General features: G+C 34.4%; 4 protein-coding genes across 11 annotated transcripts in view; 1 reads left to right on the top strand and 3 right to left on the bottom strand.

Annotated features, from left to right (window-relative positions):
* LOC118743065 (kazrin) overlaps positions 1 to 8,645 on the top strand; it is a 152,892-nt gene extending 144,247 nt beyond the window's left edge. For 4 of the 8 annotated variants that reach the window (XM_036475548.1, XM_036475551.1, XM_036475547.1 and 1 more), the window contains 2 exons: positions 7,458 to 7,484; positions 7,965 to 8,645. In XM_036475548.1, coding sequence (XP_036331441.1) covers positions 7,458 to 7,484; positions 7,965 to 8,573 — 636 coding nt within the window. In that variant the 3' untranslated portion in view covers positions 8,574 to 8,645. The remainder of the gene's footprint in view (positions 1 to 7,457; positions 7,485 to 7,964) is intronic. The other 4 variants (XM_036475552.1, XM_036475550.1, XM_036475553.1 and 1 more) reach the window with 3 other exon arrangements.
* The window catches only part of LOC118743066, a gene marked incomplete in the record, with an annotated part of 55,285 nt that overhangs the window by 13,825 nt on the left and 16,697 nt on the right, over positions 1 to 24,763 (bottom strand).
* On the bottom strand, positions 20,770 to 21,109 carry LOC118743070. Its single transcript, XM_036475559.1, has one exon. The coding sequence runs from the start codon at positions 21,093 to 21,095 to the stop codon at positions 20,931 to 20,933; it is 165 nt and encodes a 54-aa protein (XP_036331452.1). The 5' UTR covers positions 21,096 to 21,109; the 3' UTR covers positions 20,770 to 20,930.
* LOC118743067 (cell growth-regulating nucleolar protein) lies at positions 23,108 to 24,682 on the bottom strand. The gene has a single exon (XM_036475556.1). The coding sequence runs from the start codon at positions 24,579 to 24,581 to the stop codon at positions 23,271 to 23,273; it is 1,311 nt and encodes a 436-aa protein (XP_036331449.1). The 5' UTR covers positions 24,582 to 24,682; the 3' UTR covers positions 23,108 to 23,270.

Here is a 24,763-nt window from a genome sequence, read left to right as displayed (position 1 = left end):
AAAAAATTAACTCATTTGTAAAACATTTGCAAGAAACTGCATCAACATTGGCGAAATATTGTGGTTTTGGCTCAGGAAGACGTCCAAAAAAATATAATTTTCTTAATAATTACTGCAAAAATTATAAACCTGTGAACAAAATATCATTTAAGAAACTGAAAAGATGCTAAATTTTGAATTAATTTTGTTGTTTTCCATTACAGTCATTTCCGAGATACTTTTCAGATCATTTATCCTCAGATATAGGCGATAATTGGAAGAAAAACTTTAAAAAATTTTGAAAAGGGTTTAACTAAAAATTTTAAAATTCAAAACACATCCCGTTTTACTTCACTTTTTCCAAAAAAAACCTTTCTGAAGAAAATTAGTGAAAAGAAAGAAGACACCTTATATAATTTTTATGCGACTTTTTATTAAACAACACGATAAATCTGCTAGTGCCAATGAACGCACCATGTAAATATTTTCGTAGGGTTGCCATACCTTAAAACGACACCAAAAAAGTTGAGAATTTTATTTTTAAAGCTCTATCGGATTAAATAAATACATTGACAATTTGTGAGAAAACAATTTGGCAGTCTAGGACCCTACGTCTTGTTATGGAACGATTGAGCGATGTTTAAGAATCTCGCTTTGATGCGGATTGTGGCTAGACGTTCGTCCACAGGGTGAATGACGGTACTCGGCGATGGAGTCTCCTTTACGTGACAGCTGTGGTAGGCGTAGCAAAGCTCACGCTTTCCTTGCCTTGCCCCGTCCATTGCTTGCTTTAGATGCATTTTTAGAAATTTAGCCTTATTCAATACTTTAAAACTAAGCTTAACACCTAATATGTCGACCTTTCGTTTTTAATTCCTATGCAACTAGAAAATCGGATTTTTTTTTTACATTTTTATTGACAACTCTCGTTCAACATTCCAACCATGCAATGATATGTATGTATGTTTTACGATTAGATTACTTACTCTAAATAAACACAATAACACACACTGAAACAAATATGTATTTATTTGGAAAAGTTTATCTGTTAACTATGTAGTCGGATTTAGTTGTTGTCATTCAAATGTTGCATGTTGAACGGACAAAAATGTAGAGATTAACAGACACATACACACTTTCATCCCAAAGGCTCAAATACAAGCATAAGCTTATATGAAAAAAAGAATATCTTGCCGAGTAGACATTTACTTAAATAGAAGCATACATAGTATGTACTTTAGGGTGCCTCACTAAAATATTATGAAATTCATTATATTTAAAATTTAAAATTTTTTAATATTTTTATGCAGACCTTTAAAGCTTAAACTCTTCTATCATCTGCGGTAATTTTTTGGTAAAGATATTTTTAAAAAATAATTTTATTTATAAAACAATCTCTTTTTGGAGGTATATTCAAATCGGTCCGGCTCACGTAGTTCTTAATATTTTTCCGAAATATGGTGGCGGATGTGTTTAAATATAACAAATTACGCTCGAATACCAGTACCGATTGGTTTTGATTTGTAGAGTGATGCACCCTGATGTACAAACATATGTACATATGTACGTACATACGCACATATTAATGTGTTCAACTTTCGATTTGTCGATCAATTAAAAAAGGATGGACTTCAGCTGGAAAATGTATTATTTTAGTTTAGTTAGCTAGCAACTACAAAATAATTCGGATGTTAGTTGCACAGACAATTTTAAAAAATCGAGGGCTTATATTCAATACCCGCTATCTGCTCTTAGCACAAAAATGAGATTCTGATACAAAAATCCACCTAAGGCTTAGAGTTATTTTATCAAAAATTGCTAGAATATGTCAGCAAAATAACGCTCAGATTCACAACACAGGCTTAGAGGTTTAAAAAATCAGCATAATGAGACAAATTCTTCACTTTTTACAGTGGTCACCCTTATTATCGGATGGTTTTGCGAGTTACGCAATCAATTTTATGATCCAAAGGCGATACAATTTTCAAGGAGAAAGCTGTGCTCCTAATATTTAAAAGCCTCAGAGAACAGTCAGGGCTTTTCCCCAGCTGTTTGTTTCTGGTCCTCTTTTGCAGCTGATATTCCATTAGGGATGGAAAATTTAATTTTCAAATTGCACCTAAAATGTACATATGTATTTTTATACGTATATTAGGGTGGGTCATTCCTTTTTTTATTATGTACGTATAGCAATCGAGAACTCTACGTATAATTCTTAGGAAATTTGCCGAAGAAACCTTGGGTCTAAATGAATTTGGAGTTTGCAAATTGCGAAAATAGGCTTAGAAGAAAATGTGAACATTTTTACTGTTGCGCCCTATGGTGGAAGTTTTAAGAAAAAGATACCAAAAACCCCCTTATAGCATGTTTTTATACAAAATTTAAGCACTTCTTTACGACACTACAGCAAAATGCTAAGAAATCTATTTTGGCAATTTGGCAAACTCCAAATTGATTTTAGACCCATGCTTTCTTCGATAAATTTGCTTAAAATTACTCGTAGACTCCTTCTGTGCGCGCACATTCGTAAAAATCTTCCATACAAATTGACCCGCCCTAAGGTGTATCTATAGTAAAGCAAATATCAGGATAACCTTCCCCTTCGATAACATATTCTAGACTCCCATTAAACAACCACTTTCCTCCGAGTTATTCGATCTGACGTTCTAAAAGGAAACATTATCTGTCTGTCCGAAATAATCAACTCAGCTATGTTACTTTGACTACCCTTTTGTATCATTGGTATGTTCTTCACAAAGCCTCCCCATTGGACAAGTTGCCCACACCAGAAAAAGCGTTGAAACGTGAATAAAAATAAGAATTGATTTCCCGAAAAGCTACTTGACTATGCTACAAGTGTATCTAAAAGGGTGTGTTTGTACCGATTGGATTTTCATACTAAATAAAAGTACGATTGTACCAACTTTTCCATCACTTTAGCTAATCGAGCAGCAGAACGATTAAATTTCTGTCTGAGCTTAATATTTATTAGGCTCTACTTGTAATACAATTGCAAATATTTCTGATCTGTTTTGTCGGCTTCTAACTTAACAATTAGTTAGTTTATTTAGCCATTCAATATACGCTTCATGATTAACTTGTAAGTATGTTCAACTGAAAATGAGGTAGATATGAAACGAAAAGCATTAGGGCTTCCTTCTTTTATGTTATTCGACATCGCTTTCCGAAAATTCACTTTTCATATCTTCACATATAGGAACATACATATGTATCTACAAACTATGATACTTGATGGCTTTGAAACAACGCATTCAAGTACTTGGCCTAGAAACCAAAATAACTTTTTTGAAAAACTAGTAAAAATTTTTATTGCTAAGTTCAATAAGCTTCGGCGATATTTTTAAAGAAACAAAGTCAAAAGTACTATTAATGGAGCTTTTTCTTTTAAACTACTTAATAATATACGTACTATCTATTTAAGTTCCGAAAAAAGCTTTCAGTTAACGAAATTAATATTATCTATGTACGTATGTAAATCAGAATTTAAATAGAAAAACACATAACTACATATATTATGCGAGGGGAATTGCTGTTCTAAAACAAGCTTCTGATTTTTTTTTTGCGCGTAAAGTTAAGTCGATGAATTTAACCGCTGGCTAATGCAAATACAAATTACCAGGCAATTAAAGAGCAGAACATTAAAATAAAACAAAGAAAGCCAATTAGGCGTTGAAATTAGGTATGCTTGATTAAATTACAAATACGAATTAATTCGAGTAATTATTTTGAATTTATTATTAGCATACTGTCAATCACACGCAAAAGAGTAGAATATTAATGACGACATAAAAATAAAATAAAAAAGCTGATATTCCAGAAGGGATAATAATAATTTATAAAATAAATCGGTTAGCACAGAAAGACGTTTTCAAATTATAGAAAAAGATCAAAACCAAATACAAAAACTAAAAGAAAAATCACATCAATCAAATGGTGAATTAATAAACATGTAAAATATTTAACGTTAAAAATATTGCAAATTTAATTAACTAAGTAAATTAAATGGTTCTGAGTAAGTGAAATAAATTAATAATAATGCATACACACAGTGTGATATTTTTATCTAAAGGGTAATTTTCTTAGTTTCTTTATTGGTTTCAATAAATAAGTGAAAAAATTTCGATGGTCAAAGTACTGCTGTACGTGGGGGGTAAGTGACAATAAAAAGGACTGGCATAGCGCAGTGCAATGCTATGCTATGCATGTAAATGTGTCTGCACATACATGTAAATTGCGTATAGACGAATATTTCATGACATTAAATTAACAGTTAATTGGGTACAATTGAATGAAATGAAATGTTAAATGACAACAAGAGCTCGGACTAACGTTATGCGGGAAGGACATTTACGATATGTAAAATTGGATTTTTTAATATTTACATATGCATTTGCATACATGCGTAAAGGGCCCGGCTATGCGGTAAAAATAGTATTATGCGTATGTATGCGTATTACATAAGGATGCATGCTTCATGAGCTGTAATGAGTGCAAAGTAAATAGGTTATTAATTAAAAGAGTTAAATTGGTTAAAAAATTGGCCAGCCGCAAAACGAGCTTCGTGCTACTACTTGACGTATACGTAATAATGTAGCAGATGTGGAAAATAAATTACACTGTAGGGAAAATCTCAATTTTTGAAATTACACAAAACAAGAAATTGCCGACACACGTAAACTTAATATTGGGGTCGTTAGTTATTGTAAGCAGAAGACCGTTTTTCTAGATCATGTCATTTTGCAAAAATACTCTCATTTTTATTGAAAAAAATTCAAACTTTAACATGGAAATTATGAAAATAAAAAATCTTTCGTATTTTTTTCGTTTGTATTAAGTAAATCCAGCGACTATCGATGAAAATCGATGGCTAAATAAAGAATTTTTTGTAAGGATGTTGCTCATGCGCCATGTCGTACCTGGTCGTGTTAAAGTTTTATTATTTTCATTCATATTTAATGTAAACTTAAAATGAAAATATGTATCTTCTGTAAATTACCTTGTCTAGAAAAACGGTACACAGATCCGTAATCTACGACCCAAAATTAAATTTTGGTGCCATTTTAGCGTCGCTAAAGAAAAAGAAGAAACCGTTATTTAAACCAGGGCTGCAGCCGACTTCAAAAATTGGTGCGGTTCGGTTCAGTGATTCGAACCACTTAGAAAAAGCTGACGAGTGTCCCTGAATCGCGGTTCAGTTCGGTTCAAGTGGATCAATTTCTTTATGCCCAAGTATTTCAAATATTACAAAAATATGACAAATCCATAGTAAAAAAATTAAAGGCTTTGTTATTGAGATCAAAATTAAATATCTACATGTAAAGCTATGGCTTTTTTTCTTTCTTTTATTTAATATTTATTTTTTTATGAATATTCTGCACAGTTTCATCTAAACTGCAAACTTTTTTATAAGAATTTCTAGGAAAATCTTTTCAGTTTTAAATTGATTTTTAACAATTTTCACGGATTTTCTTCCATACAAACTATGTATTTATATTGGACAATTTTTTATAATAATTTAAAATCAACGCTATCAAAGTGAAATTAGAAAAGTTTTAAGAAACCTTGGCTGAAGCTCACACGAGGCCTTAACTTCATATGTACAAGATACCTATGGTCAAAGAAATATTAAAAATGGTTGCAGTTTTACTATACGGGTTGCATTTTTAGCCCCAAGCTGTGTATTAAAAAACTTGAAAAATGCTTTAGGGGATTCTCGTTTTGAACCGACCCGAACAGAACCATTTTTTTGAGTGGTTTTTCCGGCCGGTCTCGGCATTTCAAAATAAAAACAAATCGGTTCGTGGCTCGGTTCGTAGCCCGAAAAAGGCGAAGGTTCGGTTCAAAACCGGTTTGCAGCCCTGATTTTATGTATATATAGAGTTCACCGGCGCACAGTGGTCGCAGAAGCCATGTTTTATGCGAAAAATTAGAAGAGCTGTTACGATTATAATAAAACTGCGGGATCGTAGTATTGTTTTCATGCTGAATCCGAATATGCTATAAAATTTAGAGTTTGCCAGCTGACAGCTGTCAAATCAACTGCCAATTTTTTCCTAAAATTAAGAACATCTTTTTGAAAACGTTTTTTGACATGCTGATGACGAATTTCAAATCAAATTAAAACCTTGACAGTTGACAGTTGTCAAATGGACCGCTAATTTTCCTAAAAATAAGACATTTTTTTAAATGCCACTGATTAGGTTTTTAGACATGCTCATCACGAATTTTATGTAAAATTAAAACTTTGAGAGTCGACAGCTGTCAAATAAAGTGTTGATTTTACTAAAAATAAACAAATATTCAAATATTTTGTAAGATGCTACTGATAACAGATTTAGACACGCTACTCACGATTTTACGTCAAATTAAAACGTTAAGAGTTAACAAAAGTCGAAGGGGCTGTCAGTTTCTCTAAAAATAAGGAGCATTTCCCAATAAGTAAACGTACTAGGATTTAAGGCTCACTGATCTCGAGTTTTGTATCACATAAGCTTTTGTGGTTGACAACTGCCAAATCAACGGTCATTTTCAGTTGAGTAACACAAAATATTTGTTTACCAAAATTTGATTAACTATATTCTAGGGAACATTTTTAAAATGAGTTTATGATCAAATTATGAAAAAATGTAACAGTAATTATATTTATAAATTAGTGATAGTTGTGGCCGCCTGCTATGTACATATATGTTCAGCCAAAAGAACCCCAACAGTATTTTTAAGACTTTTTTAGTTTATACGAAATTCGTCTTTTCAAAAACTTCAGTTTTCTCATTTTGAAATAAAGTTATTTAGGTTTGATTTGTTTTTAATTTCCGATGCCTTATTGGATTTTGCATTTTTTAATTTTTTTAATTCTAATCACTAATACTAATCCGTTTTGAGTTCGTTGGACATTTCTGAATAAGAATACTTTTATTCCGGCTACTTTATGACAGTTTTTAAATATCGCTTTTTCGCGTAAAACATGGCCTCTCCGCCCACTGTGCGGCGACTAAAAATCTAAATTTTAACTCATTATAAAAGTTTTCCTTTTTCCTAATTGGCAGCCCGACATAAACGTAATAAATTTAAACCAGGTTGTGTAACTTACTCAGCCATAAATACTAACATATATGTATATGTAGCAATTCCACAGAACGTCCGGCTGCATTGCCCTTCCTACGTATGACCGCAGGAAATGTCGCCGGTGCAAAATATGCATTAATATAAATACTTATTTTTCTGTTTTTTTTTCTTTTGTGTGTGCGCATAAATTAACCTGCGCGTGCTTGTCTGCGCCTGTGTGGAAATTATGCAGCCACTTTAACGCAAATTTGTCTCGTTTGTAATTAATCACTTTTAATGGTTTTTTTTCAATATTTTTTTTATATTTATTTCATTTGCACCATCGCTAAAAACTATTTGAACTTTTATACATATGTATGCATTCTTATTTCTTTTCCCGCTTCTGTGCTCAGCAGATATCGGCATGGAAAGGATCACAGGTGAGTTGCAATGTCTCTTGGGTTTAAATGCATAATTCGATTAGTAGAATGTTGTGTTGCTTTTTTGCTTCGCACTTTTTTTTAAACTATTTTGTATTTTTTATTAGCATTTTTTCTTGTTAGTTACGAAATTTCGTCAAAAGCACAATTTCAAGGGTCAAAACAACCCCTTCAGGCGGGAGCTAATGGGTTAATATATTCTACGAAAATATTTCCAATGATAATAAGCTTTTATAATAGTTAATAAATAAAATTTTATTAATAATTTTAAATTCCTTTCAATAGATTTTTTTTTGTCCACATTTAACTTTCAACTTGAACTCACAGTTACATACATTGCATGCGATTCCATTATGCTTTCTAAAAACCCCTTAATTTCAGTTTACGTACTAAATCCTGCTAATTATTTGTCTTTTATTTCATATCCACCTTATCTCAACAATGTTTTTCAATCTTCTTTTCCTTCCCTCTCCACCACAGAGTTCTCTCTCTAAAGCCTTCCGTTTCAATGCAAAATCATCACGCAGCGGAAGCTCCATTGGGGATCGTTCATCCTTCGGCAACTCCACCTCTCCCACACCATCGTATAGTAGCTCCGAAGGTGGTGGAGGAATTTACGCCGCTATAGGCGGTCACCCACCGCACTCAGCGCCGCTCTACCCCACCACCTCACATCATTTCCCACCACCTACAACTGCACCACCACCACCGCCGCCCTCATCAGCCCCTGGTCTGGGAACACACGTAAGTGGCAGCGGCAGCGGCAACATCTTCAGCTACGCACCGCCTGGACACCGCGTTAGTGCGCCTCCTGTGAGTAGCAGCAGCACCGCTGAATCAATAACAGATCAAAATGCTTTGTACGAGCAACATCGACGTGTGAAAAGCATTAGTGATATTGGCGGCATGTCGACTGGAGTGGGTAGCATAGCAGCTGGTGGAGCAGTCACAACGTGCGCAACACCAGTGACGACCGCAACCCTGAAAAGTGTCGGCAGTATGGGCAGTAGTAATGATGGTTTGCGTAGCGGGCATAGTGGTGGTAGTAGTGTCGGTTGTGCTTCAGGTTCTTCCGGTTCACCTGTATGAGAATCAGTTATCATGTAAGACGTGTCGAATGCGTGCTTACATACATACATACATATACGAGTCTATCTAGTAATAAATAACTACAGAATATATTATTAGTAGTTATAAATATGAAGATGGGAAAGGGATAGATAATGTGGTAAAATATAAAGGAAAAGTACTTTTAAGCAAACTATGTAGTTATATGGAATTATTGTGAGTTATTTTAAAATACTCATGCATTGTTAATCGCTACATAAAATGTTTGTAAGTACATATATGTATCTGGGTCACGCGCCTTTTGTGGCATACAAATATACATAAATATTTATAATGAAAATTATTGTGGCATTTCAAAATTATTATTCATATTTTTGTTTATCTACCATAAAATACTCATTCACGTACACATTACGCTTACACTCACACACTCACGTGAAATGTATAATACAAACTAATCCTTTTGGTAATTTTAAATTTACCTATTTACTGAACACTACGCCAATTGGAAATCTTTTCCAAAATGGCATCAAAATTATGTATCGGCAATTTAATAATAAAGGGAATTACTACAAAATTTAAATTTTGTGTGAAAACGCAACTATGGTTTGATCCAAGGCGAATTCATATAAGGCGGCATCGATTCAACAAATACAACAATTGCTTGTATTTTGTTTTTGCTTTTAACAGGCCATTGTCAAGTTTCAGCTATTCTTCCCAAAATGAAAAGCGCCGACAAAATAATACAAACACTCTCCCTTTTCACTCATTCACTAGCAAAATACAAAATTTTGACAATCAAACGCTACTCGCAGCTGATGAAACAAGACAACCTTATATATGTAAATTCGCCATGGTTTGATCAATTCATATAGTTTGTATACAAAAAATACATAGAAGGACACATACATACATATCTTCACCATTTTTTGGGGGGCTTAGTTTTCTGTTACCCATACTAAACATTTTTTCTTTGTCAAGCTTATTAATTAATTGTCGTATAAAATCTCCAAAAACGTTAATTTTGAATTTGAAATTTTGAGATATGATGAAACAGTCAACTTATAATAAAAATATCACAAAAATAATACACTTATGGCCTTGTTCATAAAAAATAGAGTAGCTTTAAAAAGCTTTATAAAATGACGTTTTCATACATTTTTTTCAATTTATAAACCTTATGTAAAGCTGATTTATTTTTTAGAATAAGGCCAGTTTTAAAACAATTTCTGATATAGGGCGCCCTTCAATCAAACTCTGAAATAAGGCGTTTTTGAAACAATTTCTAACATAGGACGTTCATCAGCTAAATTTTGAAGTGGGGCGTTCTGAGCCATCTCAACCGTCGATTTAGTGTATGACTTTTTTTAATATACAAATATTAATCTGATGTTTTTGTTACTTAACAACTTGTAGATCAATTCGCTTTCAGAGACCTTAGAAAATTTCACACAATTAGTTATTACTGATTCTAGCCGAATGTTGCACAAAAGTTTCTGCACCTGTTTAAGTAAATGCTTCACTCCATTAGCTCTACGAAATTATTTCACTTCATTTGCTCACAGCTTTGCCAGCTGCAAAGCATTTACTAATCTTATGAATATAGAGATGCTTCATCTGTATTGTGGTTTGATTCACTGCAGACTGCATTCAATTGGAAGCATTAATTCGGAATTTTATATTATACTGGGCAATTATGTTAAGATTGCGTAGAGTACATATCGATGGTCCTCTGCAGAAACGACACAATTTAAAAATTTCATATTTTTCAGTAGAGCCAATTAAAGATTTTGTGTTTCGTAATTTAGCAATAATATGTCTTGGAACGTAATTATTTCGGATAATTTTCAGCCATTAGGAAGAGAAAATTTGTAAACTTTCAAATTATGACTTTTCTTCTAAAGATTTCGGTTTTGTTACAAATGGCACAACTGCGCCCCTATCGGATTAGTAAGAAGTAAGCATAAAATATTGTTATTTATAAACCTATTCCACTATATAACTCAGTTGTGTCGTTATTGCAGGGGACCATCGATATGTACATACATATGTATGAACATTTTTGCCTAAGTGAATTTGTATGTAGTTTTTATTCATTACCATACATTTTGCAGCAAATATAATTTTCTATTAGCTAAAACAGCCGTCTCATTGCAACATATTTATGTACATACAAAGTACGTATACATGCATACATTTATACATTTGTTTTTGCATACATACATATTCATGTTTAAAACTGCAGCATATGTAATTGCAATTATATTTGGAAATGTATGAGTTTACACAAGTAGCAAATAGCTAACCGAAACCAGCTGGGAAATCGATGGCATTTTGGCTAATGGTGCTTTTGTGAATTTCTAAAGGCATGTACATATACGTATATTTATATAAGGAATGCAAAGCACAAGAAATTTCCTTAGCATAGGGCTGCCAGACGTCCTGGTTGTCCTGGTGCCCTGGTCCACACTTAAATTGTCCTGGTTTTTTAATGAAGGTCGATGCATACACCCCTTTCCTATTTAGCAGCTTTTTGCTATGAAAAAATTTTAAGCTTTCTGTTATAAGTAATCTACATTTGGTTAGTTATTATGATATAATGAAAGCGCGTTTGACACCAATAAAGGGTCTAATCCAAACTAAATGTCGGTGTCGAAGTTTTGTTCCCAAGAACGCTTAAAAAGCCAAACCGAAATGAGAAAAAACATTCCGGAGTATTTTTACAAGAACAAAAGTGAGAACAAAACTGTCGAGAACGTTCACAACGGGAATTATTTAAGAACAAAACCCTGTTTCGGCGCCCTTTCTAAGGGAACAAAATCGAAAGAAAAGTTACGGGAACGTTCTGGCGAAGAACAAAACGGGAAGAAAAGTCTAAGGAACTTTTTCTCGAAGAATACTTCGGGAACTTAAGTCTCAGGAACTTTCTGACAGAGAACAAAACGGTAACAATTTTCTCTGAGCTATTCGCGAACGAAATTTTTCAGCACTGGTTCCACTGAAACGATTTTTCATTCCAGCACGCAGACGTCCCTCTCATTATTAATGTTAAGTTTTCAAGACTTTCACCTCTATAGCTAGTGTCGACTAGTAGTAGATAAACGACTATTATTCTATTATCGATTTTCCTTGGAGTTTTCTCGGGAGTTTTGTTCTTAGTCTGTTCTTTTTGAGAACTTTTCCGAACGTTTTGTTTTCATTATGTTCCCTTTGAAACTGTCCTCAATACTTTTGTTCCCGTTTTGTTCTTTCGCGGCAACGTTATTCACACAACAAAATATAACACTTGTATCGTTCTACATTATTTCATAATTGCTATCAATTTCTGATAATTTTTTCAACTACGATTTGTTCTTCCAACTTAACAAATTCATGACATATCGCCAAATATGAGCAGTAACTTGTGTATCAAATGTCCTCCAGAGGACATTTATAACCCTTGCAACACTTATTACTACTAAACGCTGTGTCATGTAGTGGGCCTTAACGACTTCTACATTACATGTCATGTAAGTGACACTTATGTTCACTGAATGACATGTTCTCCAGAGGGCACTTACGACTTTTGCATGGCCATATCATGAAGGGGGGCGCTGATGACAAAACGTCCACTGAAGTACTATATGAAAAAGTCATTAACCACTTCCATGTAGTAGTCAGCAATAACTACCCTGCAGGAAATGTGCATTAAACACAAAATATCAAAAAGAAAAATAATATTTTTTTTAAATTTGTTTACTTGTCTATTTATTTACTTTATTTAACATTGCATATTTGTTTATTTATTCTGCTGTATAATCAAATTCTGTCAGCCCTAACCCTACGGGAAATGTATCTAACTGTAAGTTAACTTGAAGTTGATTAGGAAGGAACTAAAGGTTACTGTTATCGGTATATTTTCTTTGAGGAAAGCTAACTACATATATTTCTATGGCGATGGCCGCGAAATAGTCAAGGGTGGCTACCTCTGCATTTGATGCCAACTAACTTGTAACTAACTACTTTAGGACACATAATATCAATAAGAAAAACAAAATATTTTCCTTTTTTTTTTACTTTATTTTATTACATATCATATGTTTACATATTCTGCTGTAGGTGATCCCATATTCGAACTCCGTCAGACATAACTTCATTTGTCCTCAAATAGAAAAATTATTTGTGAAGTGCAGAAGGAAAATGTATTCAAAGTAAAATTTGTTGTTTAAAGAAAACAATCTCCCGGTTTCGTCTGCATTACTCCTGCATTACTTTTCAACTAGTTTCAAGTAAGTAAGGGTAAGTATATCAGAGTAGCTATTTTAATGTATTTATGTAATTAGAAAAACGTCTATGTTATGTAAAAGTTTATTTAAAATATGCAAGTGTAATTTATTTCTGCAAATATGCATTTAAAACATCTTCCCGCGAACATGACTCCCGAAGTCATCAAAATCAAAGAAACTCCCACGTATCACAAGCTCACAATAATGGCCCACCTGTTTGAAGAATTATACCACTAGCGTAAAATATCTTTGAAAAAACGCTGAAAAATTTAAATAAAATGATGACTTACTGTACATATGTATGTATTTAGCTATAAAAGTAATTAATTACATTAACGAACCAAAAAATTGAATACATTTTATATCCCATGTAAAATCATACATACTTCGCATACCAGGAATGTGAAAACATCAAAAGTAAATATTCGAAAATCCGATTGCAAGTTATTTACACAAATAAAAATTAAACAGAAAATCCAACGACTTACATTTGTTGTTACGATACATGCATATTTAGGTGCATAATACGTATGTATGTATGTATTTATGCACATAAAAATAGAAAAGAGACATAATCTGTTGCTGCCATTGGAAACACAATTGTAATGCGATTAGAAACTAATTACAAGCACTCAATCTGGCAAAAAAAAAAGTATGGAAATTGCGAAAATGTACAAGTACACGAGTATTACAAAAAAAAAAATATTTACATATAGCAAAAAATATCAAACACATGTCGACAGCCAATTAATGCAATTAAAATGTTAAGGTGGAAAATTGAAAGTGACAATGACACAACTGTAATTAGTAGCAGTAATGCTGAATCAAATCAAATGTGCACTAACTGCAGCTTATTAGCATAATTAAGCATGAATGAGTAATGGAAATCACAGGTGTAATCGATAGAAAAAAAATAGAGAACTTGTTGAAAGGAACAATAAATAATTGAAATTAAAAATAAATTATTAAAATATGTGCATAAAAATAAGAAATCATCACATCACAAATATAAGTACATACTACATACATACACACATACATCCACTTCAGAGCTACACGTGTGTATACATGAGTGAAGATCGGGTGTTAATTAAATTTACACTAAGCAAGAATACTTTTTGTAGTTAAACCAAATTAAATTTGTTAGCGTTTACAGGCAACAGAGAAATACTCGCACATACTTACACACTTACACACATACATACAATACATATAATCAGATTTTTCACTAGTTGTAGATATTCTCAATTTTTACTTTAGCTTAAAATTAATTTGTATTTATGTAAATCTGTGGTTGGCATGCAATTATGTAAAAATGAGAACAAAAAAATCTCTATTACGATATATTAAACGTAAAATTTATCACACGAAAATCAAGTATTTTTTACTATTTTCTAACTAAATTGCTGTAATAAAAATATTTAAAATTAAATGCATATGTCTTAAAATATGTATGTATAGTCAAGTAAATTTAATGAATGAATTTACTATTAAATTAAAACAAACGATATATATTTATGTATAAATGTATGCATTAACAATGAGCTAGTTAAGCAAAAATGATTACAACTCTATTGAATATGAAATAAAATAAGAAAACAATTTATTGAAGAAAGGTGCTTACTAATATTATTTTATTCGTTGAGTAAGTAATGAAAGGGAAGTTCACGAGACTAATATATCTACGTCGTCGAGAATTCCTTGTAATCCACTTGATTGCTGAAGAATCCGCAAACGATATCGTCAACTGACACCCAATTTCATATGCAAAGTGAAGCCAACTGGTTTTACCATTGCAGAAGAGGCCTTCTTCCTCTGCCACCACCAGCGGGTACCGCTTTGAATACTTTGAACGCTGAAGCGATTGCCTCCATTCGCAAGAGGCTCGGCACACTAATCTTTTCAGACCCTCTGAAAAGGGTTTTTCATGGGCGAGAGGGGGAATAGAGTAGTATTTTACCTCAGCAATTTCAGACCGTGAAAAATGCGGTATGACTACGGTCTGAAACACACACACAGAAAAATATCTTACTAACACAACTATGTACCGTATATGACATATGTAGGTACATAGCCGGTTCCAGATAGTCTGAAAAGACTAATGTATTTTCGTATGTTGGTCTGGTCAGACGGTCTGAAAAGACTAGTGTGTCGAGGCTCCAAGACATGTATAGCTCATATGGTTCTTTATTCCGTCATCGGTAGTTTTGCCGTTTACAACATGCGAAGTCCCTTAAATCGTCCGTAAACATTTTTTTTTACGAGAAGACTCATCGGACGTGCATAATGTCATACTAAGTAATCGGGTGTGGATTTTATTCGAAGGACTTTAAAGTTTTCTCTTCGAGCGGACTTTATTGTTTCCTTTGCTCCCTCGAAATTATGACTGTTTACAGTGACCTCATGCCGAGGCGTGAATGCGGAGAATTCTCGCATAATGGTGTTTGAACTTAATTTGCCATTTTCCCGGAGAGCGGAGCTGCTATTATGGCTGTGACGTCCTTTATAACTCGAAGCTGATTAAGGAGTAAAGAACTTTTTTTGAACAGGTATGTAGGTAAGTATGTTATCGTAGCTGCCCGCAGCCACCGTTAGAAGGAGACACACTTTGGCCCTTTTCTTTTCCCTAGAAGTGAGACGAATTCATCGTATGGATTAAGGTCATAAAATCATCGCTGCTTACTATACCTAATTCAGGCAGACACTCAAGAAAATAGTGGACGGATTATCGGCAAGCCCTCGCTAATTCTGATATAGATAATATTCTACACTTTCGGTTTCCTCTACATCGCGACTGCTGAGACACAAGTCATTTCGGCTGTTGTTAGCGTGTCTTGCCACCTATCAGTGGTCTGTAATAACCCCCGATATTATATCAGATCAGTCTATGCACCAGTCTGGACGCAGGCAATAAGGTTCCCTTTCTTGCCTCTTCATCCGCCATAAAGTTTTCTGATATACTTATCCCTTTAACCTCCACCCATACTATGTATATCCGTGACTTTGAAATTCAATTTCAAAAACCTGACATCATATTTGAAATCAGTGACCTCAAAAACCCCCAACACCAAGTTTCAAATCAATTTGGTTACTTCCAGACTTTTGGCCAGCAAATAGTAGTCGCCAGAGTTTTGAAAGGAATAAATTCCTCCATACCTGGATATTTGTAGGGATGGAAGGACCTTTTGGCCCAGTATACCCTTTTGATCTCTTTAAATATCTCTGCTGCTAATGGGCAACCGATGTAGTTGTTGAGAGGCTGGGTTTTAGAGTAAAAATAATAATAATAGTTTGACACATACACAGTATATTAGTGCTTGGCTGAACTTCTCCTCCGATTTGTGGTGTGGACATTGATGTTTTCGCACAAAGGAGAGGGGCTACAAAAAAAGGCGTTTTCTTTTGTTTTTTTTATCGGAAAATAGCAGCCTAGCCTTTTGAGTGCACCCCGAAAAATGCGCGTTTCCTCGCGTGCCGACGTCCAGTCGCCATTCGGCTTCTGAATTTAAATCGGAGACACCGTGTTCTTTACCAGCACATTTCTCAATCCATTGCCTTCCGACTGTTCTTTCCGCAGTGCTGTTGGGCCTTCCTAATGGCACCCTAAAACTTCCTTAAGTATTCCTTGTAGGCAGGCCAATAACCATTTCGCTTTACTGTATTGATTGGCTCCCTACTTGACATCCTAAGGTAGGCGATTTCACTAGTCCGCCAGTGTGGTTTCCTGTGATGCTAGTAACGTTGATCTTACCAGGCATTGGCCGGTTAGCACTCACGCCAAAGGAACGAACCATACTAGGAGCATAAGAATTCACCACAAGATAAAGATAAATGGAAAAGGCTAGAACTACCCGTTACTCAAGTTAATAAACACACGATTTTTTATACAAATGAATATTGGAAAGAGACCATACCATAGCGTCGTTCTCAACTTTACCTTAACTTTTCTCATTAAAACAAAAATTATATTATACTTTTTTGATTCAAATTTTAATTCCATGAACCAATATTCTAATAACACAATACATTTTGAAAATTACTTTGATCAAAATTCTTCAGAAATATTTTTTTTATTTTTTTATTTTTTTAATAATTTTTTGAGCCTCAAATCTACTTTGCATGAATGCAATGTTTATCCACACTTTTTGCCAGCAGCACCACCACCAGTACTTTTCTTTCCCAATCCACCGCCTCCTTTTTTAGTCGCGGACACCAACAACATTTGACCACTGCTCCAGCACAGCAACAATAAAAGTGGCAACATTAGAAATGTTGATCGCATTTTGCAAATTCAGAAAGAAACTGTAATATTTTTACGAGAAACTGTAGTCCGTTTTATTCGGAAGTCAAGCGCTGGTCACTCACTACCAATTGATTATTGACTCATTTATATTCACATTTATATAGGCCACTGAGAGATTATTTAAATGAAATTTTTGCATCTGTCACGCCTCTGCAGAATTACATTTACTTTAGTAATAGATTATAGTTTTTATTTTTGATAAATTTAATTAGCTGTAACTATTTAGCACGCGAAAGAATTTGCCCTTTTTATTGCTAGTACAAATTTTATTTTGGGATTTACCAGGGGGTTTTCCGATCGCAGCTGTGCGTCATCAATTGTAATTATAGCCTTAACAGATTTCAAGCTAAAGTTCGGCTGCGCAGAATATTTCATTGATCGTTTCTTACATACATATGTATGTATATATGAAATGCGATAAATTAATTGTATACTATTCCATTTAAAAGGTAATTGTGGGCAAGATTTACCGATAAGTCAGCCCAGTCAGCAATGGGGCAAAAGTTCGTCTGGATGATAAATAAGTTTACGTATTTTGTATTCCTAGATATTTGCTCTGTTAAGCACAATTATTTCCGATTAAAACCCGAAAATTTAAATCTTATTCCAATTCATAAAAAGATGTTATCCTGCGTCAATGCCGTGAGATAAGTCTAATAAATATTGTCGACATACTGAGTGAAAAGTTAAAGTCCATTACCAATTAACTGTTTGGGTCTTGGGTTGCATTTTATACCTACTGCCAGGTGCAAATGGTCCTGCCGCCCAATGTGAGTCAGACGCAGACCATGGAGCAGCCCCACTAGGGAACAGACGCTCCTGGATTTGTCGAGGTTGAGGAAGATTGAGGTCCCGTACGTAAGGGTCTACCAGTCATCAAGTTCGTGTCGTCTTCAGCGTTCGACGATGCGCGTCTTATGCAGTCCGAGTACAGTCCAACTTCGGGAGCTCAGCCTTGAGCAAAGATATACCGTCTTGCACCAGTCGACAGATCCTCGTTAGCGATAACCGGGACCCCCAAGTCGTGGTTGAGGTTGGCTTTTGGAAATATATAAACTGTTCAATTACGTGTCTGTAGTGATAGCCAAGCTATACTCAAGGCGTTGTCCAGCCCTCTAACTACTTCCAGATTGGTTCGGAAATGTAAAATTTTTAACTAAATTATTTAGGAAAACACAACGAACTTTTATTGCCAGGTCACTTGGGAGTACCTGATAATGAGGTATCAGACCGTTTGGTCAGAGAGGTATTCCTCGGTCCGAAAGCAGTTATAGCTCTCCCACCCTCGGCCATCGAAGTCACCGTCAGAAATATTTCGCTAAGCAATGACTGGCAGGCTTCGAGAGGATACAGGTGGGCGAAACTCATGTTTTCCTTAATCTCAGAGGGTCTAACTAAGTATTTGTTTTAATTGAGCAGATTAGATTGCACTGCCGACAACTTGTGGGACTGTTGACTGTTATAGTCCGACCCATACTTTTTGTGGTTAAGCATTATGACGATAAAAAACTAAGCGACATTCAAAAGATGCATAGATGAAAAATAATTTTTGGATACAAGAACATCATAAATGCAGAAATTCTCTGTTCTCGGTTTTGCCACAAAAAAGTTTATTTTCCACACTCTGTGATCCTTCGGTATGATATATGGCACAAAATGAAATGAGGAACTGAGCAGTATAATGGCATGGATATAGATAAACGCTTACAAATAAATATGAAGACAATGGAAACGAGCGAACATACTGGAGATATCAAGTGCAGAACGGTCTGCCCATAATTGGTACTCTCGATCTAAACCAGAACACCAATTGGATACTATAATATGTTTACGCATATTTTGGGGGTATGCTTAGGATGCTGATCTAATATACTACCATCCATGGGCGTAGCCAGGTAGGGGAAGGGGGGTACTCGAGCCCTCTCCCCCCCTAACTTTCAAATTTTCCTTATATATATATATAAAATAGTACCCTGAAATGCCAGCTTAATAGGGTCGAGCCCTTCCCGCCCCCCCTTCTTTCTTTTTAGATTTTGATATAAATTGAGTATAATGAAGAAATACCTCTAAGATATGGCAAAATGCGAGGAATGTAAAAAAATAAAAATTGCAAAAGTTATACAACAACAAAAATATTAGGTGTCCCGCCGTAAGCCATTGTTTTTCACATCATATCTCGATAAATATTGGTTGTATCAAAAAAATCAATTAGCACTTTTTTAATGACAAAGAGTCAGAGATTTTTAAAAGATTTCTAATTTTTTGTAAGTCCACTTTTCCATACGTAGGTTAATGAACAATTTAGAAAGTTGCTTAAAAAAACATGTTTGCAGGTTTTTAAAAATCTGCAAAAAATATATGTGAAAGAGTGAATATCAAAGATTTAACTGACAAATTTTTAAAGGGTGTCTCGATATAGGGCCTGAGATATTAATTGTTTAGTAAAGCAGTGACTGAAAAAAAAATTTAATAAATAAAAAATTTAAATTCAAATTACATCAAAATACGTCAAGTGGGCCACTTAAAAACCTTTTCTTTTGAATAACCAAGACAGGTTCGAACTTTGGTAGAGATCCAGATAATATTTGTTTCCCTGTACTTTATTTTGCAATAATCCTCTTACTTTGCGAAAAATCGCGAATTTAAAATTACCAAAATGAAATGATTATGTTAATTTTAAATTCGCGATTTTTCGCCTCAAATTCTCGACTTATTCTTAAAATACCATTTTTACATAGCTTCCCGCACCAAACATTTTTTAGCCAGTCTGTTTATTTACCCATATTAAGTTTTGACATGTCTTTGGAAAGACGACTATTTATATCTACTATTTAAAGATATAATAAATTTTGTTATCACATTGTAAATAAGTGAAAAATTTTTGGATTAAATCTGAAATTTACACCAATTTTTATTACTTTTTCCACTGTGGCAAAATTTTTTGCCGAAATTTCAAACGAAAATAGTATATTGTAGTCATTACTCCCAAAATAATGTTTCATTCCGAGTAAAACTGGGTACCAGTTACAAAAATCAAGACACAATTTCGAAAGTTATGAATTTTCTAAAGATTTTTCCAAAATGACTTTCATGATGTTTCGCAGAAAATTTTAATAATTTGGATTGGATTCATTTTGCGGTTTCAGGAGTTTGTCTAGAAAAAGTTTAAGTTGTCATAATTTTATAATTTTTTATTGATTTTAATAAACGGCACCTAGTTTTACTCGGAATTAAACATTGTTTTCGAAGTAATGACTAAATGACATATTTTCTTATGAAATTTCGGCAACAAATGCTGTTAAAATGGAAAAAATAATAAAAATTGTTGTACATTTCAGATTTATTCCCAGAATTTTTCCCATATTTACAATGTGCTTACAGAACTTATTACTTTTTTAAAAAATACAAAGATTCTTATCTCGAAAACTATATGAAAACTTAAAATTGGTTAAGCTTTTTCAACTTCTCTCCATGCTGCTTATAAACTTTTGTTATTTAGTGCAAATAAATATTCACACATATGTACATACACATGTATTTAGCAAACACATTAATTAATAAAAAACGCTTTCGATTTTTGATTAGCAGTTATGAAAAAATCACAAAACATATTTAATTTTTTTTTTTAATTTAAACAAAAACAATTTCAACATATTGCAACTTCTCATCACCATAACATTGTACAACTATTTTACGACGACCCCTTTTCAATGGCGTTGCACACTTCATCGGTTTAGGTTTATAGGGCTCCTTTCGATCGAAATACTCCGATCTAGCTGCACTCTCATCGTCATCCACATCCTCCGGCAGCTAGCGTCGTTCACCGGCTTCATTGGTATCTGTAGTGGGCGGACGACGTGAGGTAGTGGCCGGACGTCCACGAGGCTCAGGATGTGGCTCGGCAGCGGCTAACGAACCCATGCTACCGATCAAGGCGAGCAGACCAAAAACGAAGAACAACGATAACCACTTCATTGCTGATGAAAATGAGAGGAGTAAAGTTAATTCAATGTTTCACACTTTAGAAAGTAAATAGTTTCGCGACCTGGTTCTGACTAACAGTCAACTGGGTAGATTTGTCCTATTTTATACTATTTTTTTTTAGCGTACATATGTACATATGTAATGTATGTACATATGTACATATTTATGTAATGTCGCAAACATAAATTGCTACAGATATGATCTAACTGTATGTCCATAGAAATTGTACGTTAGCGTAACGAATCGGAATATGTGTCAAATGCGTTTAAATATCCAACTCGAATAGAAGACGGTTTTGTTTATGTTCTATAGATTGCTAAGTTCGATTAGCTGCTAATTGAGTTGTAAATTTTGTCAGAAAATGGGCGGAAAATCACCGGAGCTTTTAAGTATTTATAGCTGAGATTTACAGATAAATGGCAATGGGAACATATTGATGGGAAAACTGATTGAGCTCTGTGGAGGCTTGTGAGAAGTTTCTAAATTTCATTTATGACGGTCAATGAATACTTCTAACAATCAAAAAAAAATATTAATTTAAACATTTTTTAATGTGTAGACATCATTGCTTCCTGTATGGGAAAAAAATTTGCGTAAACCGTAACGCATAAACCAAGACAAATTCAGATGTACGACAAATGAAAACAAACTTTAGCAGCTGTTCTAGCAAAAATGCTCGTTGATATACTAGTTCGGAGCTTCTTCGCAACCAGTTCCAGACATTTTCGGGCCCAGTTCGGGACTTTTTCCGGAACACTTCCGGTGTTATTCTGGACGCTTTGCGGAGTAGTTCTGGATTTTTTTCGGGACCATTTCGGTGCTAGTTCGGGACACAGATGTTTACACAAAAAAGTTCGAGACGTTTTTGGGACTAGTTCGGGTCTTGTTCAGGACTTTTTCGGGGCCATCTCGGAACCATTTTGAGACTTTTTCGGGGCTATTTCGGAGTGTAACACAGTTATACACCATTTCCGGGTAGTTCTGGGCTTTTTTCGGGACCATTTCGGGTCTAGTTCAGGACACAGATGTTTACATAACAAATTTCATGAATACCTGGTACCTTTTTACAAACACTTTTCGAAATTTAATACAATTATATTCAACAATTTTTTTTTTTATGAGCTTGAGGCCATTTTTAATGAAAAACGTATTGTGGAAAAGCAACAATGATGTGAAAACACGGTAGAAGTGATAGCTATTTCGGAAATCACCACATTTCCTCATCAGACTTTTTTCAGTAGGCTTCGAACCGACGATCCCACTGACTGAGCCAGTTGCCTATGCACAATGCCTAGTGGAAATTCGGCATAATAATAAATTTAAGAAAAGTATAATAACGAATGCTTTAAATTCGAAAATTTTTCAAATAGGCGATTTATTTTCCTAGGTTGTTTAAGTTTAAAAATTTACATTCTCCATGTCCAGTTAACAGAGTTGCGTTTATTAATGCTCCACAGGTCAATGTATCGAGTGATGATGATGATGGCCCAATACCACTACGGGATGCGAAACTATCACGGGATGTGCGACAACTACAGGATGTACAACTTTCGGCTTTACCACTACAACAGGATGCTCAACAAGCACTATATGATGGTCATGATGCCCATGATGATGATGATGTAAAATGCCTGGTGCTGCGTTCACACAAAGCCACATGGTAATGAAGCCGAAAATGCAGAAAAGTGTATTAAAACGCATTTTAACGCAAGTCCGAATGGTTTCTTCCTCCAAATAATACTGAATTTTTCGGACAACGCTGAATGGTTTTATAGCTTGCAAATAGAAAATTTTAAAAGAATTTATTAACCACAACAAATTTGAATTATAGTGGCATTGAGCGCTAAATGCTGGTCAGATTTGCAGATGTTAAAACACATGTGCACATATGTACATATGTACTTAAATGCAAGTATTCTAATACATGTATGTGAGCATAATTATATATGTACTCACATACAATTATTTATATACAAACAATTAGCTTTTTTTTAAGGTAGAGTGTAAATATGCAAAAGTTCTTTATTACATATCAAATGTAATTGCGTTTTTGGACATTAATTCTTTAAAAATACAAAATACTTAGCTCTAGTCCGTGTTCACTTAAAATTTTTAAAAATTACATTTACTTTGTAACAGTTGGAAAATAATCGAGTTTTTCTGACATCAACACGCTTTGACGGTCTCGCCTTCAAGCTGCAGGCATGAAGACTTCTTCAAATTCTTCCCAAACTTTTTCTCAAATTTTTTCTGTTGTTTCTCCGTTAGCTCTTCGACACCAAGTTTAGAAACATATTTTTTCAGTACATGTTTCTTTAATTTTTCCACAGTAATTCCTTCCGCATTCTTTCGCGCGATTTTGTCAATAACCGCGCTCCATTCAAATGCATCGCCACCATCTCCGTTTGCCCCTAATGTTGTATCTGTATTCAAGTCATCAGCTGGAATTACTTCTTCTGTTTTAGACTCTGCTTTCTTTAATTTCTTTTTTGGAGGAGCATCTTTTGTATTAATATCAGCTACAGTTAAAGCTTCAGATGCATTTGCTTTATTCTTCTTTTTAGCTGGCTTAGCATACTCATTAGCTAAATTGTTGACCACTTCTGTTTTGTTGGCTTTCTTATTCTTTTTCGATTTCTTCTTGGCTGTCTCCTCCTGTCCGATCTCTTTGGGGGCATCGCCACCATCTTCGTTTGTCTCCAATGCTCCTATAATCAGTTCTTCTGTTTCAGTCTTTGCTTTCTTTGATTTTTTCTTCGGAGGTTGCTCATTTCCATTAATATCACCTAAAGTTGCAACTTCAGCTTCATTGGCTTTATTTTTCTTCGATTTCTTTTTAGCTTGCTCAGCACATTCACTAGCTGCATCGTCGACCACTTCTCCTTCGTTATTTTTGGTTTTCTTATCTTTTTTTGAGTTCTTCTTGGCGGTCTCCACATGTCCATTCTCTATAGATGTATCGCGTTTTACTCCATTTTGATATGGTCTATCTTCAACAGGCGTCACATTTTCTTGTTGCTTCGTAGACTTCATCTTTTCCTGCTCCTTTTCAAGCACGCTCCAAACTTCCTCCGCCAAACGCATTGGCATTTTCATGCAGTTTTTTACAAAATTTTGGAATTTCGCCTTTTTTCGTGGTACGTTGTCCACACTCTGTAACCGTTGGAATGCGCTACGTGCATGTTCGCTCAATTTGTAATCGTCTGAATCGAGTATCGCACGTATAATGTCCATCCAACTTTCCTGTTTTTTTGCTCCACTATTTTTAGGCTCTTTATGGACGTAATCTTTACCCGAGTACTTTTGGGCCTCTGTTATGCATTTGGTGTGCGCTACATACTCCTCTGCATGGAAGTCTTTAAGGCAATCCATGCAGGATACATTTTTTGTTGCACCTCGACATTTTGTGTTGTAGTGTTTCTCAACAGCTGGCTTTTTCACAGATTCGCCACAATGATTACAGGTAAAGAAAACCATGGCAATTACTTATTTTCTTTGCAAAATTAGCGGCAGTATGAAACACGAAACCTAAACAAACCGCACGTGTTAAAAAGAAAGCGCTGCCAGATGCCAGACGTCATAAACAGCTGTTGAAATAAATTTGTTAGCAAATACAGCGGACATCAAACTGTTGTGTTGTTGGAAAGCCAGAAATTGTT

This window comes from Rhagoletis pomonella, unplaced genomic scaffold (genome assembly GCF_013731165.1).
Source record: "Rhagoletis pomonella isolate Grant_MI unplaced genomic scaffold, Rhpom_1.0 Rhpom_scaffold_00007, whole genome shotgun sequence".
NCBI lineage: Eukaryota > Metazoa > Arthropoda > Insecta > Diptera > Tephritidae > Rhagoletis > Rhagoletis pomonella.
The sequence above is the reverse complement of the archived record's forward strand: the minus strand, read 5'-3'. Positions and strand labels throughout refer to the sequence as shown.